Genomic DNA, 16,003 nt, shown 5'->3' on the forward strand with positions numbered 1-16,003 from the left:
TTTTTGATTGCACATTATGAATTCATTAAACTCTAAATTAAATAATTAGTGTTACTCTTTCCACTCCCTGAATAAATACAGCTGAAGTCGTACGTAATTCGCACCATATCTAAGCAACTTAAACAATGCAGAAAATGAGCCGGTAGAAAGTCTGCTGCGGAACTTCTCCGCAGGATGATGCTCTAAATTGTGCGTATGTGATGTGCAACCCATCAAAAGCGTAAGAGGAATGAAACCGGCAAACGCGGCGATCTCCACTGTTTACAGAAGGACTTCAGAAGACTTTTAGATATCTGCTACAGGTTGCTTCATCCGTCTGTCTATGCAGAGTGCACTGCAGTTCTCCGGGGCCTATCCTAGGTATGCTGTGGACCAGATTATGGTCTACTGTGGGTCACATAGTAAAGGTAATTCGGACACAATAAAGGTACTTTGGAGTCATTAAGCCATTGCATTTAGATTGTGTGAGGACACGAGATCGTCAAGAGAATGTGGGAAAACATGCAATCCAGAGAAAGAACTTACAGCTAAAGAGGTGTGAGAGCTGGCTGAGTCTCCATGGCGACCCAGAGTGTAAATGGGGCCAGTTTGCGCTTCATAAAAATGTCAGTCTTGTGTCACACCGCAGCAATTAGGCTAAAGTAGCATCTAGTCGACTAGCTCTCCAAGAAGAGTCTCCTACACAATGTTCCAATCTTTTGGGGGAGGGAGGCACAGATTGGGGCATGAAAAGATGATTGATCATCTCATTCATGAGCATGAAGAGCCAGATTCCATAGTGGGGAAAATGCCAGTTACTTGAAACAGTACAAATTGTCGAAAATACAAGGACAATTATCATCAGGATTACTGGGAACATTATACAGTTATGTTCCGTGGGCCATCTGTCTTTGTTTTTCCCAGGACACAAAGACGGGTGAGCAAATAAGTCTTATTTCCTCACTACAAGACACAAATACAGACTTAGATTTATATAGCACGTGCAAGCTACTGGCATACTACAAAATCTTATTCATACATATCTGGCAAATGAACATAACATTACTCCACGCTGGTATACAATAAAAATGTCCAGAGGAAAAAAACATGCAGAACAAGCCAGAAGCACAACCCTCTATTTCTGAACTGAAAGTACAAAACATACATCAGCTACAAGGTAGGAATATGCACAGCTCACCAGTAAGTAAAATATAAGGTGCTCATTTCCATGTCTTTTTTAACAGGGAGCACAGTAGCAAAAGGGTAAAAGCCCAGTGTCCATCTGAGATGGAATACTGACCTAAACGTGTCCTCTGCATCCATATAATCTGACCTCAATGATCCTTAAATGAAAATGTGCCCACGGTGCTCACCAATAGGCAAAAGGTCACGTCCAAAAGGTCACATCCAAGCCCACACACCCTTCACACCACCACTGTCACTCACACATCCTCTCTCGTGACTTCTGACCTGGCCAGTTAACCCTGAGTGATCCTGCCACCGTACATCGCAGCTGGATCACAACAAGGGGACCACGAGAGCAAGCAAAAAAAGCGCGCCAACGGACATCGGTCAGTGTGGGGGAAGCACCTAAATCACAGGTGCCATGTGGGATTTTGAATCAGCGCCAGTCTTGTCCGTTCTGAGAAGAGCAATGCAGTTGATGTCTGAGGAACATCAGACTCCGGCCACCGTGAGCCTGTGACGTTGGCAACCCTGGTGAGAATGGTGGTTCAGCGGGAGACACCGCACAAAGCTTGCAGAAGATTGGCGAGTCTAAACGACCCCTGAGATGCTGCTCTCCCCGTGGACGACTTGCTGGATTACCGAAAAACGCAGCCTCTGCCTTTTAATATGTGGACCGGCGATCCTCCGGCTACTGCAAAGAACTCCAAAGTGGCCCGGGGTCCACATTTAAGTAAAAACTCATCACAGGGGCGCGATGGGGGGAAGGGGGTCCCCAGACTCACCATAGGTGCAGTTACAGCACAGGCGGAGGATCAGCAGCATCTCCATTGCAGCTCAGTTACTGTTGCTGGGGGCCACCTGGCCATGTCTCACAGCCGGCCGGCACTGCAGGCAGGCGCGCACTGAGCATGGGGGACGCGGCACGGCCGCCTGAGCCAGCCTCCGCATACACAAGAAGAGGGGCTGGGCTTGGTGGTGTCTTAAAGGGCCGGCGCGTCAATTCTGCACCACCACCCCCCTTCCCTGCCCCCGCCCGCTCTCGCCTGGCAGAAGGAGTACCGGAGACGCTCCCTACCTTCCATGGTGACGGAGGAGGTGCTGTCCTTCGAGTCCTTGGGCCCTTTCACTTTAAGGTTCTGCAGGGAGAGACAGAGATTATACGGGTGATCCGTGGACCTAAGCTCACACATTAGACTGGGGGAGGCCACAACCCACTGTGGGAAAGGAACTGTAGTATGGTCCTGCAGGTGACTTTATATGACCAAAACATCTCATGAAATTTCGTGTTCTACTGAAAGGCATACCTACACCCCCCCAGGCCTCTATCATTAAAATGTTCCCAATGGGCCAGGGGAGGGCAAGGGTCTAAGCACAAACTGGCACAGTAAGCCAGCGTGAAATTAACCTCCATTCTCCCAGGAGAGCGATTGGAAACTCACATCACAGCCGGCGAACTAATAAAGAGGAACCAAAACAGCAGGGCAAGCTCTGGGCTACGAGCTCACTGAAAGAGCTGGGGGGGCTGGAGAGATAGGGCCCCCATGTGACCTTCAGGTAAACGACTCACGTGGTTAACAATGATGATCTGGGGAAGCTGGTACTCCCACGTCAAGTGCAGCAGGAAGTACAGCCTCCAGAAACCACAACATCTCAACCGGCTTTTTTCTCATGCAATTACACAATTTCAGAGCAGAATTGCGACAGTAACATGAGGCACGGTGCTCACCTCTGAGATCTTCTGGAACTGCATGTTGGCCTGGCTGCACTTCTCTGCAGTCTCCACAGCCACTTTGTAGTTATCCACGAATGCTTTGTACACACCGAGCTGACTGGCCTATCAGAGAGAGAGAGAGAGGGAGAGAGAGGGAGAAAGAGGGAGAAAGAGGGAGAAAGAGACATGGCGTGAAATTTTAATACCTAGAGCTTCAAGGAAATGGGATAGAGCCTGAGAGCATAAAGAGATGAGCAGAGGGGGGGCAGCAAAATCATCCCATGCCCGGAAGGTGTTTGGTGACATTGCGGATTTCGATTTGAAGGAGTCAGTCAGCGGGGAGCACCTAAATATGCTAATCAGCTTTCAGCAAACAGACATGTTTTAACACAGGGAGGGCAGATCTGCTGTCACTATGTTGTGGAGGTCAAGGACCTTAACCCCACAAAAGGGACACAGGTACCAGTACATCAGACCACACTGTAGCAGACAAGGAAAGGAGAAGATGAACTAACACACATGTTCCAAAGCAGCCCCTCCCATAAGCCACAAGGGATGGCTGCCATGACAGATGAGTTAGGATAAGCCTGGGGGACACTGTCCCCATACTGGGGCTGGAGAAAAATTCACACCTCACGTCTCCCTGGTGAAGGAGGCAGAGCCTCATTTGGGGCATCAATCACGGCACGGCCCAGGAAGACGGGAGAGGGGCACGTGCTGGAGGAGCCTTAATGATTTGAGAGTTAATGTTTACCTAATGACACTGCCCACCTCTTCATCCCTCCAGGTTAAGTGCAGTACAGAAGCAGCTTCAAAATCAGCCTCGCGAAATGAACAGCAGCCTGGGGGCAGAGGCAATGCAGTGGGGAGAGGCCATTGCCCCACTGATGGGCTTATTCACCCTATAAGAGAATCTGAAGATGCTGCCCTACATCTCCCCCAATAGTGACAGCGATCATGTGAAGGAGGATAAACTTCAGAGGAGGTGGGGGGTCCTGAGTAAGCTATGCGCTCGGGTAAGCCACTGTTCCCACCCCCTCCCACACCACTCCCCAGAGGCTACTGTGAAAGCCATGTAGATGATTGGCTTCTGTGATGAAGGCTGTCTCCTAGCAACAGCTCCCCTCTCAGCCCAACACAAAGGGTGATAGGTGCGCATGTGCCACCCGCCTTGGCGAGCGGACCATGCCGGGCAGCAACAGCCAATGAGGCTCAGCGGCCCAACAACATAGCTTTAAACATGGCAGTCAGTCTCCTGCCATCTTTAAATGCTCTTTGTTTGATCTTCGAGTGACCTCCAAGAATCAACCAATCAGACGCCCACTGGTGATTTCTTGGGGGCCTGGCGTGCAGCTAACTGTGGCACCATCTGCGACGGTGTCCGGACCTGATGACAAGGCATTCAACTGCAGCCAGCTCACGGCTCTGTGAGGCAGGGAGGCTGTCTGCCATCAGTGCCGCTTGCATGCTGCTCCATTTAGGGGCTCAACCACATGATTCATTCACCTCCACTGTGTAAATTCATTCCTAGATGATATGGGTTTGTGCCCACATTTGAGGTGTGTTCAAAAGTCTGGCACCTCCCTCACCACCAATTCCAGCAGCCTGTTGGAACTGGGCAGGGGGACCCACTGGCTACAGCTTGCTCCCAAAGGCTCTATGGGGGTCTGTCCAAAACCAACACGGTCACTTGTGTGAAAGACGTGAACAAGCCAAACAAGACAAAGGGTGAGTACTGAGCCACGTCTAAGGGCTACAAGAAGCCTCATGCCAGTGTGCCGTTCCCAGAAGGGAGCACGCTTCAGGTGAATGAGGTCGGATGAACTCACAAGCTCTGCACCCACCTTCAGCCAGTATGTCTTGGTTTCCAAACCTCCACACAGTCAGTCACAATCGGTGGAACAGTAAAATGCAGGAAAACTGCTTCCACACACTCCCGACATGCAGCAAGCGCAGCGTTGGTGAGCATCAAGCACAAGGGAGTGTAACAGGAACCGTAAGGTGTGAGCCCCGCTCTGCCAATGTACCAGAATAAACTGCCACCAGACGCAAAGCATGACCACAAATTTGACTGCGAATGAGCTGGATGGGGAAAAGGCTGCGAGTAGCCTGCAGCAAGTGTCATCGCCCTGCTACAGTGAACAATGCATGACTGGAGCAAATGGTCACAGCTGGAGAGTGACGATACCACAGAGAGAAAAAACAAATAGGAACCGTTATGGAAACATGTTTCAACCGAGGATGGAGAACATGTCAGGACAGAGGACATGTCAGGAATCAATAAAATCAGGAGTCAACTTAAGCCCAGAACATTCCTTAAAGCAGCTGCCTAATGTAAAGTGTGCCATGGCAGGAAAAAGGAAACACCGTCTTAAAGCATTTTTCAATACATTACTTTTATGTTTATTTTATTTGTGATGTTCATTCCTGGATAGATGATGGCCGCATCTTTCCCAAATCACAGAAGAGCCTCACCCAGGGCAGAGGGCATCACACCCATCCTGCCAGCTCCAAGGTGGGTACGAAACGTAAAGTGCTCAACGCACTCATCTGCCAGGACTGCACGACACGACATGGGAGAGAGACTGTCCCACACGTTGACTCTGCAGTGGGCAGCCACCACCGTCTGGCTCGGCACCCCCCGCAGAAACCCATCACAGATGTCAGGGCACTTATGCCAGCCTGTGCTACACATAACACTGCTCAACGAGACTATAGCAGTGCACACTCAGTCCAGCTAAACAGAATCATCACACATTCAGCGCTAGCACTATGGCCCAGTGGGACCCAGCCCTACCCCGCAGCCAGCTCTATACTCACCAGTTTCTGAAATAGGTGACCCACGGTCACCTTATCATCCCAATGCTGAATGTGGGGGTACAGGGCGTCGTAGAACTGCTTGTGGATCTCAAAGATATCTTGGATCTTGTAGAAGATGGTCTCGATCTGCTGGTTGGTCAGGACCGGCTGAGATGTGGTGGCGGCGGCCTTGAGCGGTCGCATGGGCTGAGGAAATGAGAGATACGTCAGCGAGAGCATTTCTGAGCCTGGACTACGGCAGCATGCAGCACTAGAGGCTGCATACAGACTAAAAACAAACCACAAACAGAAACCGATAAATCAAGAGGCTAAATCATGTGACTTTTTTCCTCCAATCTCTAAGCCCAAGAGAGTCATGCGGCTCAGGCGAAATTTATTGGCTATATCAATGTTTATATTCAGCTCTGATCAGCTCTGCAGTTGGCAGAGTAAGACAGAGTGGCAGAAGTGAAGGACAGCACCCCCTACCAGTGCCTAATGATGGAGACGGAGCAGTAGGAGGGCAAACGGGCCCGTCGCTTCCAAAATGCAGGCAGAACGGATGGGTGAAATCGTCACGCACCACCTGTAGGCTCTAGTCATGGGTAGCACAGGGCTGATGTTCTCTATTTTTCTTTTATACACAGCACAAAATGTTCAGTAACATGGTGGTGGATAGACTGTCACAGGCAGTGTGGTCAGCATGTTGCATAGCTTGAGGTCACGAAACACAAAGCACATAACTAAAAATACAAATGTGTTACATATATTTAGAGGGGAACAACAATTAGGACTCTAGGAAATAAAAATTCTTTTTTAAAGGCAGAAGCAGCGCCATCAGTGGCAGAGTGAATCTCCGTGGTTTGGCCAATCATATGAGCTACAGGTAGAGCATGGCTACCATGCTACTCCATACTCCACCATGTTACTATGCCTTACTCACATGACTACTATGCTGCTCCACACATTTATTTTTTACTACACCAACATGGTAGTGGTACTGCTATTCTATTGATTACAGCATACTTCTGCTGACCCTACATCACTCCTTTACCACTGCCATGCCAATTCGCTTCTCTTCTGGGAATCCAAACGTGCTTACAGAGTGCAGTTTGAAGCATCATCCAGCTCCTCTGCATAAATACTCTCGGTGAGCCAGCATATGGCTCTCCCCCCACTCTCGATTTCCTCCTCTTGCTTGATATAAATTCTCACCTCACGTCATTTATGTGCGGCCAACGTGCTGCTGGGGGGCAGGAGAGCATATCTAGCAGCTCTTTTTCAACACTTGGTAAGTAATTACATGCACTATTCACACGTATGCTTTGATCTAAAATTACTGCTGTGAAAATAGTGTGTTTAGCGGTATAATTGGTAAAGAATAAAAAATACTGTACTGACAGTAATTTTAAACACTTAGGCCACAGAAGGTGGGGCTAAGAGTGTCCTCACTTTGACAGCTGGTATACACCAAGCTGAGGGAGTCTCCTCTCTTATGGGATGTCAACAACTCCAAACTCCCTCGTACAGCTCACTGCCAGAGGGTGGGACACCCCAGAGCCGGTAACAGGCCTCACTCGTCTGGCTCTTGGCTGGGAAGCTGGGACACCCCAGAGCTGTAGCAGGCCTCCCTCGTCTGGCTCTTGGCTGGGATACCCCAGAGCTGGTAGCAGGCCTCCCCCATCCAGCTCTTGGCTGGGAGGCTGGGATACCTCAGAGCCGGTAGCAGGCCGCCCCCAATTTTAGACAGCGGTTCTGGGTTCCTAAGAGGATACCCACCCATCAGACTGAGACAGATCCTTTGTCTCGGCACTCAAGTGTGGAAAACAAGAGAAACTGAGGACAGCATAGGGCAGAGATTTGACAGCTTGGGCGCTGGGTCACTGGGTCCAAAGCTAGAGGAAAGGAGCCTTGGTGGAGGGGGGACACTACTGTAGCTAGTTCCACTTGACCCACATTGGCCCCAGCCTCCCTCAGATTCACTCCTTGATATTTCGGCCCTTAGATCACACTGCTGCTGCAGAGTATTCAGCAGAATAGCTGCAATGGTAACCTGTAGCAACCAAGCATCTAAAGAGGACATCATGCCCAATGCAACAGAGACATATACACACCGAAACACTCTGTTTCTCGGCAGCATGGCACAACCTGGTTAGAACCTTCTTAATGTTTCTCTGTAATTCAGAGCATATCATGGCATGTGTCTTCTGTACCAGCATTAACCAGGCATACTGTATCACATGAATCTGCAGCACACTGGTACGACGTGTGGCATGATACGGATTCATCTGACAGCATCAGTGCACAGAAACCTGAACGGTGCTCTGCCAACACCTGGCAAATTCTGAAGGTGATGTGGCGGCTCAGAGCCACCCAGTTTCTACACCGGGAGGGTCGATGGCCACTGGATCAGAACTAGGGCCTGTGTTAGCAGGCTGAGTGAGCCTTTCCCATGTACCAGATCGCACCACGCTCCCAGCCTTAGTGAATATGAGGCTCAGGTGACACCTTCCAAATTGTACAATTTAAGCAGAAGTTAATCAGGTTAATCAGCTAATGCTAAGCGACCATGTTAACTGCAGACGTGTTGCTGGGATAACCTTGATCATCAGCATTCCAGCAATATCACTCCAAGATTCTTACAATGCTATGTCCAAGCGGCCTGGCGTGATTGGCTGGGGCAGCATGGCGTTATCGTTCTGCCTACACATTCCACAGGGCCTTCACCTTTAAAAAAAAATGCCTCAAGAGCTAAAGGAAAACTCGACACCTTTCTTCTCCGCAGCACTGCTGATGGCCCTTTAAGGGACTTCATATTAGCTAGGGCACTTTTAATGGGGGGAAAGAACTACTGTGAAGAGGAAATGACATCACAATTTGCAAGAGGAAATAAACAATTTCGATGGAATTTTAAGCTTTTTCGGGAAGAGCCCCTGGATGCTGACTTAAGGTCACCAACTCGGAGCCCTAAGAAATAACCTGGACGATAACGATTCCATAAAACACCATGATGCAGAGGGTTTCTTACTGCGGCTCTGCTAAAGTCCCTCTTGTGAAGCCAACACTCCCAGAGGAGCTCGCTCTGCTTCAGCTCTCTTGTGTCTCCAGTCGGGGCACTTACCAGGAGCAGGGCCTCCAGCTGGTTGATGTAGATCTCCTCACTGGCCAGGAACCCCGAAAGCACCAACTTCTTCATCTCCAGCCCCTTCTCGATATCAGCCTGTACAGGGGAAAGAGAGTGGACTTCAGGACCGCACAGGCAGCGGTGGGGGCTTCATGTACACTCCAGCAGTCATAGCAATACTTTATTCTGTGTTTTGTACAAGTAACCGGTAAACAGGGAGAGGTTAATTTCAGAGAGCAAGAATAAATATGTGAGAACCAAAGCATTGCTATATATCTGGAGAAAAGTATCTCATGCTACATCAGGAAGAGTGAAGCACTGTTGGTGTTCAGCAGCCCAGAGGCCTCCACGGCAGGATACCCTTTATCAGTGCCCTGCTCTGACTCTGACCGCCTCTTTTTCTTCCCCTCTCTGTATTTGCACACTATTAGGTCAGAGTCCACGCTTAGCACTGTGCTCCGCTAGAGAGAGAACACCGCCCACCCTTCCTGTTCATGGGGCCGCCAGGTGGGTCACAGAAAGGCGCGGCGGCCCTGGGCATAAACACTCAGCCGGGCAACTACACGCCACGCCTTACTGTGACCCATACGGGCCTAATGGTGATGTCACTCTGCTGACTCTGAGATTTGATGTAGATCTACCTGCTAGGCAGGAACAGACCAGCTTCTTCATCTCCTGCAGAGTCCTAACCTGCTGAGTTACATAACCATATATAAAACTACTGGAACCCATATCTAGGTGGACCGCACAAACGAATAATCTTACAGTACACAAAGATTAATAAGGACAGTAACCAATGAAATGCAGCACGGCGAAAGCAATCATGGCGTTCAGGCTATCCAACGCAGCCATTGTCTATTAATCATTTACTCTGCGCATTCAGGAAAAGGAACAGGTGAGAGCGATAAGATCAGCCAGCGATAGCTGAGGGTGCAACGCAGGACCACTTACCAGACACATCCTCACCACACACCGTGCCAAACAAGCAGGTTTCAAAACAAACCAAAGCTCAGAGAAAACAAAAAAAAATATACACACCCAGACCCTCGGAACACTCAGGTGCCTCAGATCAGCTCAATGAGTGATATTCTCCATTTATAAGGAAGAGTAAACAGCACATTCACCCCAGGAGTGCAAGGCAGATTCATTACACGGGGGGACCATATCGCAGCCACGAATGACAGGTCGCACTGGGGGGACACGTGTCAGGGCTAGGTGGGAGTCAGAAGGGTCAGGTAAGCTCCGAGTCAGTAGCGTCGGGGTAAGTTGGTGTCAGAAGTATCAGAGATAGGCACGAGTCGGACAAGTCGAGGTTCAGTGAGAATCAGAGGACCCTCTCCACTCTCAGCCCTTCATTATTGTTGCCCTGATGCTAGTAACAGACATGTGCAATGAGACAAGTGACATCCCCATGTGGCATACCTCAGTCTGGGGGGAGCACCAGCCTTTAGACATTTTCCAGCCACTGATTCACCTCTAAGAGGGACTGCTGGTCAGGTGCCAAGCCAGGCAAGAATAAGGGGAAAAACAGCTAAGCGAGATGATCTGTGTAGGAGGGAGCGCCTCCTAGCTTCTCTATATGGGGACAACAGAGTGGCCCAGATGTTCCTGTGAGTCCCCCGGTAAGGAGACTGTAGGAGAGGTACAGCTACTGGCCCCTGATCACCGCAGGACCATGGCAAACACCATACGGACACTGGCAGGCAGATAAAATTAAAAACGAGAAGTACTCTTAAGGAAACCACTGTGTGGCAACATCAGCGGCGTCTCCTGCCTGAGAAATGACAAACTTCAGAGACTGGTGAGCTGTTTGCCACATAATCCAGTGTGTCGTGCCTCAGACAGGACCACGCTAACTGCAAACGTGCGGCACCAGGGCTTGGGAGCGCCATACGGGCCATGCTATGCTATGCTACACCACGCGGTGTGGGTTTTCAGTGTTTTCTGCTCTGCTATTTTTAGTTACGGTGCTGCAATAGAAGCCTCCAAGCTCAAGCAGAAGTCAAAGTTTTCACACGTATTTCAGTGCCCTTCCCATGGTGTCATGGCTCACCTTAAAGGGCCGGAGGCTCAGACAGTTCTCATCCGGCATCAGGGTACTTTCCAAGTCCAACTCCCCACTATCGTACACATCTTCATCATCCAGCACGCTATCCAGGAAGCTGATGACCTCGTCCTCCTCCTCCATGCCTGTCACGGTGTGTCGTGCCAGTCAGGGTAGAACATTGGCACCGTGGAGCCCAGAGGTCTCTCTCAAATTCTTGCTTGCGGCCGAGCCACTGGGCAATGCCTACCCTGGCCAACCCCACCTCCCTCCTCTCTCACTCTCTCTGTCTCTCTCTGTCTCTCTCTCTCTCTCTCTCTCTCTCTCACTCACTAACTGCCAGCTCTGTCTGCCTTCTCTGAAACTCCACCTTACTAAAACACACCCACTCCAGCCACGTGGGCCGACAAAGGCGGTGGTAGTGGTGATGGGGGAGGAGGTCCTTGCCCAGTCTTCCTGTTCTGTCAGTGTCTATGACAGCAGCGGCGGCAGCAGCCAGTTGGTCAAACCCACCCCCCCCCCCATCCCCATCCCCATCTCCTCCCCCACACAGGCAGCTACTTCCTCAAAGTGTTTTTCTTGCCTTGTGGAAAACAGAGGCCCTTTTCTGAGAGAGAAACGTGTAACTGTGTTGGACCGTTGTTGGCCCTCCATCAGCCATCCTGTCGAGCCAGGCATGGTGCCACTCTGTCTCTTACCAAACTGCACCCCAGGAAGTGATGCAGCACAGTGCTGACGGACACAAAGTAATACTGCAGTGTGGTGTTTCAGCAATGTGACAGATGCCGAGGTGGATGGTGTAAACACAGAGATTCCAAGATCAGCTGTAGAGGATGAAGCAGGGTCCAAGGGGCACAAAGCACAGTGACCTCATGTATACAAGTATGAAGAAGACAGGGTTAGGGTTTCTGCGCATGGGGTATAATCAAACATGCTACACAGACAAACAGAGATAGCCTTGAGAACTACATCACAGAAATGCAGACATGGGGTCCTTATTTTCAGCATGATTAACTAGCTTCAGCATTTATACAAATGAGGAAGTGGAAACCTGGTTAGGACAGACGCCCTGCTGGAGCAAAATAATCTAACATTGCTCAGGGAAGTGAACTTTAAAGCAGACATCAGGGTGTAGCGTAACAAGCAGACGACTGCACAGTGACCACAAAAGTGGCTAAGAGGGGCCTTGCTTTCATACCACCAAGAAACCTAATCGGCATTGTGTCAGTGATGCTACTGAGCTACCGACCTATTTACATCCCTGAAACAAGTCGATAACTGTCAGGAGTTGGAGCGTTCATCACCATGTAAGTGATTGTGGAGTAAATCACGGAGAAGAGTGAGGGATAGAGGAGTCTATCACCGAGTAGATAAAGGTTAGGTGAGTATATCCCAGAGAAGGATACAGGATAGAGGAGTATATCGCCAAGAAGCATATGGGATAGAGGAATATATCAAAGAAGCGTATGGGATAGAGGTGTATATCCCAAAGCAGCATATGGGATAGAGGAATATATCAAAGAAGCGTATGGCATAGAGGTGTATATCGCCACGGAGCGTATGGGACAGAGGAGCATATCACCAAGGGATAGAGAAGTATGTCACAGTAAAGCGTAAGGGTTATAGGAATACGTCACAGAGAAGCGCAAGGGATACATTACTGAACAATGAAAGGTTCAAAAAGTATATCTCAAATTAGAGTAACAAGAAAGGAGTATATAACCAATTAGTGTAGAGATGAAGAAGGAACCCGCTTAAGTTTATAATTCTTGTCACGCACAGCACCTTAAAAGAAGGCAGTTGCTATGTGTAGGTGGGTGGTTGGTAGGTCTTCAAATAACAGGAAAAACCTAAATTAACACATGATGTAATTCTTCCATTTATAATTATACATTCCTGAATAAAAACATAATTAGCTTGACCTTGCTTATCCCCCTACTTACATCAACAACTTTTAAATGAAAGACTGCAGTTATAAACTACGAGGACAAAAGTATTGGGACAAACCTCTCAATCACTGAATTCAGGTATTTCATTCAGTCCCATTGCCAGAGGTGTATAAAAATCAAGCACCTAGCCATGCAGTCAGTTCTACAGGCATTTGTGCAAGAACAGGTTATTCTGAAGAGCTCAGTGAATTCAAGCGTGGTACCGTCATTTGGATGCTACCTTTGCAATAAGTCAGTTTGTGAAATTTCTTCCCTGCTACATATTCCACGGTCAACTGTAAGTGGTAATATTGCAAAGTGGAAGCATTTAGGAACAACAGAAACTCAACTTCCATGGGAAACTCCCAACTTCTTATGCCATTAACCCCAGTGTAAAGGAGGAGTAAACAATGTACTGTGAGCTACAGTACATGGAACAGGCTACCATGGCCAAGCTGCTGCATACAAGCCTCACACATCACCAAGCGCAATAGCAAGTGCATGTAAAGCATGCCAGTCGAAAAAACTTCTGAGGAGAGATGAATTGCACTTTGGATGAGCCGGGGTTTGGCGGATACCAGGAGATCGTTACCTGTCTGACTGCACTGTGCCAACTGTAAAGTTTGGTGGAGGAGAGATAATGGTTTGGGGTTGTTTTTCAAGGGTTGACTGTGCACCACTGCACAAACTCCATAAAGACATGGTTGGGTGAGATGGGTGTGGGAGAAGTTGACTGACCCACACAAAGCCCTGACCTCAATCCCATAGAAACACCTTCGGGATGAAATAGAACGGAGATTGCGAGCCAGGCCTTCACGTCCACCATAGTACCTGACCTCACAAATACTGTTCTGGATAAATGGGCTAAAATTCCCACAAACACATTCCATAAACTTGTAGAAAGCCTTCTCAAAAGAGCGGTAGCTGTTATAGCTGCAAAGGCAGGACCAATTCCATATTGATGCCAATGGATTTTAAATGTGATGTCATAAAAGTTCTTGTCAGTGTAATGGCCAGGTGCCCCAATACTTTTGTCCATACAGTGAATTTCAAGGGAAACTAATTCATGCAGAGTATTTTGTAGTGGCTACCACTAGATGGCGGCATACAGTGCATATTGCACAATTGAAAATTGTTTTGGTAAACCCACTGCAGATTGACAAAGAAATCCAAATGACCCTTCACTGGGTAAGTATTTCTGGAAATACATGGACAGAATGATGACAAAAAAATAAAGAGTTTGTCTTTCTCTGGAAGGACACCTCCAAATAGATAAAACCATAGGAGGAATCACCTATGGTAACAGTGATCATTGATTTACACAAAAAGATTCATTCTAGTCCAGAGGTGCACAACCTCATCATTGGCAAATGGCCGGTGTGTATGCAGGTTTTGGGTATAACCTTTAGTAACCTACTTAGGAAGTTGCAATGAAAACCCGCAAACACACCGGCCCTTTGCGGATAAGATTGGACACCCTGTTCTAGTCAGCCTATTTGCACAAATAAGGTCAATTTTGAATTTTACCCAGGTCTAAAAAAACAAACACTTACAGTTTAAACTGCAGACATGAACTTCTCAGACTTGCTTGGAATGAAACACAAACATCAAGCCAGGCATTAGTCTATTAGTAAGTGTCCGTGCTGTCCACTATTCTGCATAAAGAGCTCTGTGCTAACCAGCACACTCTGGAAAACCTTCTCAAGACCTTGACCCGACAGAGTAAATTCAAATGCTCTGAAGTAAAAAAAAAAACTCAGTTTATCACAAATCTTAAAATTACTTTACCAGACGACTACATAAAACGAGGTTTTCGACACTGCCGTCAGCAACCAGGGGTTTAATTGTGAAAACGGAGAGTACGGTCAGCAGAATTTCCCAATGCAGCGCACAAACCGAACAAACAAACCACAGGAGCTTTCCATTCACGTTTCCATCACATGGTGGAACAGTTGCAAACGATCATTTTGGTGGTTTGTTATATCCTGCTTCCCTCTAACTCACCTACAGAGACGAGAGATGTGTGCAAACAACTTTAAAGTATGCAGCAGGCCACCACAATAACTGCGATCCAGGGGATTCAGCACAGATGTGCCTCTTTCCCGACTCCCTGCTTCAGAAAAGGCAGAATGACACTGATACAAAGGCAAATACCAGCACTAATAGAGACTTGATGAGCCCACCAGTTAAGAAGCTCATGCGTGTCCCTGTCAACAGCAATCACTAGCGTCCAAATGCCACAGGATCTCTCCTAATCATACCACTGGCAACTAATTTCTCTCGTCTTACAATTTTGATTAACATTCATTCATATTTATATGTGATGTAATCATCATCTCATCATGAATAATTAATATATAGATACAGCCGGTCCCCTTTCAGAGGGAATGAATAATTCCAAGTTAATGAGATGCTTCCGTACTGATCGGCTAGTGGCTGCACCAGCACCCCCACTGGAAAGGCGGCCAACAAGAAAGGAAGCAAATTTTTTTCCCCCTCAAAGACCTCAGATTTAGGGCACACACAGCAGTATTGGGAAATAGCTCTGACAGGAAGAGAGAGGTTCATGGAGATTCTGGGGGAGAGGCAGGGTACGCTGAAGGAGATTCCTGTGAAAGAGACACCTGCCTCTCACAGTGAGGCAGAAGGGGGGGGCGGACCCAAATGTTCCTGTGCTCACTAAAGGGGCAGCAGTGACGGGGCTCTGCCCTGCCCAGACGCATAGCATGTCACGATGGCGGTCATGTGGCACTTTTTTTGTCATTTTCTCCATCATCCGTCCCAACTTCGTTCAGGTGGCACACTGACAGACAAGCTCGTTGGAGAGCCCAACATTAACGGAGAACAGCCGAGTATAGCCCCCCCTCCCCCACCCAGTAAAAAGAAGGCTGGCTATGCAATTACCCAGAATGCCACAGAATACAGACTCACCCCAGGCAAAAGGCCCTCGGGGGGTGTGGGGGACACAGCTTCGCCGTCAGGGCCACGGGCGCAGAGTTGGGGGGACATGGTGGGCGACTCATCGATGAAGGGCATGGTCTCTGAGCCATCCTGGGACTTGCGATCCTCTGTGGCGTCACCATCATAGCCGTCTGTGTTGTAGTTGAAGTCTGGGGGAGAAGGGGGATAGAGATGATCATGAATGATAGGGTAAAATGGGGGGGGGGGACAATATCACAGACCCCCTGGATCCCCAGGGCTGGGGTTAAGAATGACTGTTAAATTATTGG

General features: G+C 48.6%; 1 protein-coding gene across 4 annotated transcripts in view; it reads right to left on the bottom strand.

Moving 5' to 3' along the window:
* Positions 1 to 16,003, bottom strand: part of abr (ABR activator of RhoGEF and GTPase) — a 114,382-nt gene that overhangs the window by 49,410 nt on the left and 48,969 nt on the right. For 3 of the 4 annotated variants that reach the window (XM_049016772.1, XM_049016773.1, XM_049016774.1), the window contains exons 2-6: positions 15,705 to 15,883; positions 8,799 to 8,897; positions 5,699 to 5,884; positions 2,894 to 3,001; positions 2,243 to 2,303 (exon numbers count right to left, since the gene is read on the bottom strand). In XM_049016772.1, coding sequence (XP_048872729.1) covers positions 2,243 to 2,303; positions 2,894 to 3,001; positions 5,699 to 5,884; positions 8,799 to 8,897; positions 15,705 to 15,883 — 633 coding nt within the window. Of the gene's footprint in view, positions 1 to 2,242; positions 2,304 to 2,893; positions 3,002 to 5,698; positions 5,885 to 8,798; positions 8,898 to 10,854; positions 11,160 to 15,704; positions 15,884 to 16,003 lie in introns of those variants that run through there. The other variant, XM_049016775.1, reaches the window with a different exon arrangement.

The sequence above is a fragment of the Brienomyrus brachyistius genome, chromosome 6 (assembly GCF_023856365.1).
Source record: "Brienomyrus brachyistius isolate T26 chromosome 6, BBRACH_0.4, whole genome shotgun sequence".
NCBI classification, from domain to species: domain Eukaryota; kingdom Metazoa; phylum Chordata; class Actinopteri; order Osteoglossiformes; family Mormyridae; genus Brienomyrus; species Brienomyrus brachyistius.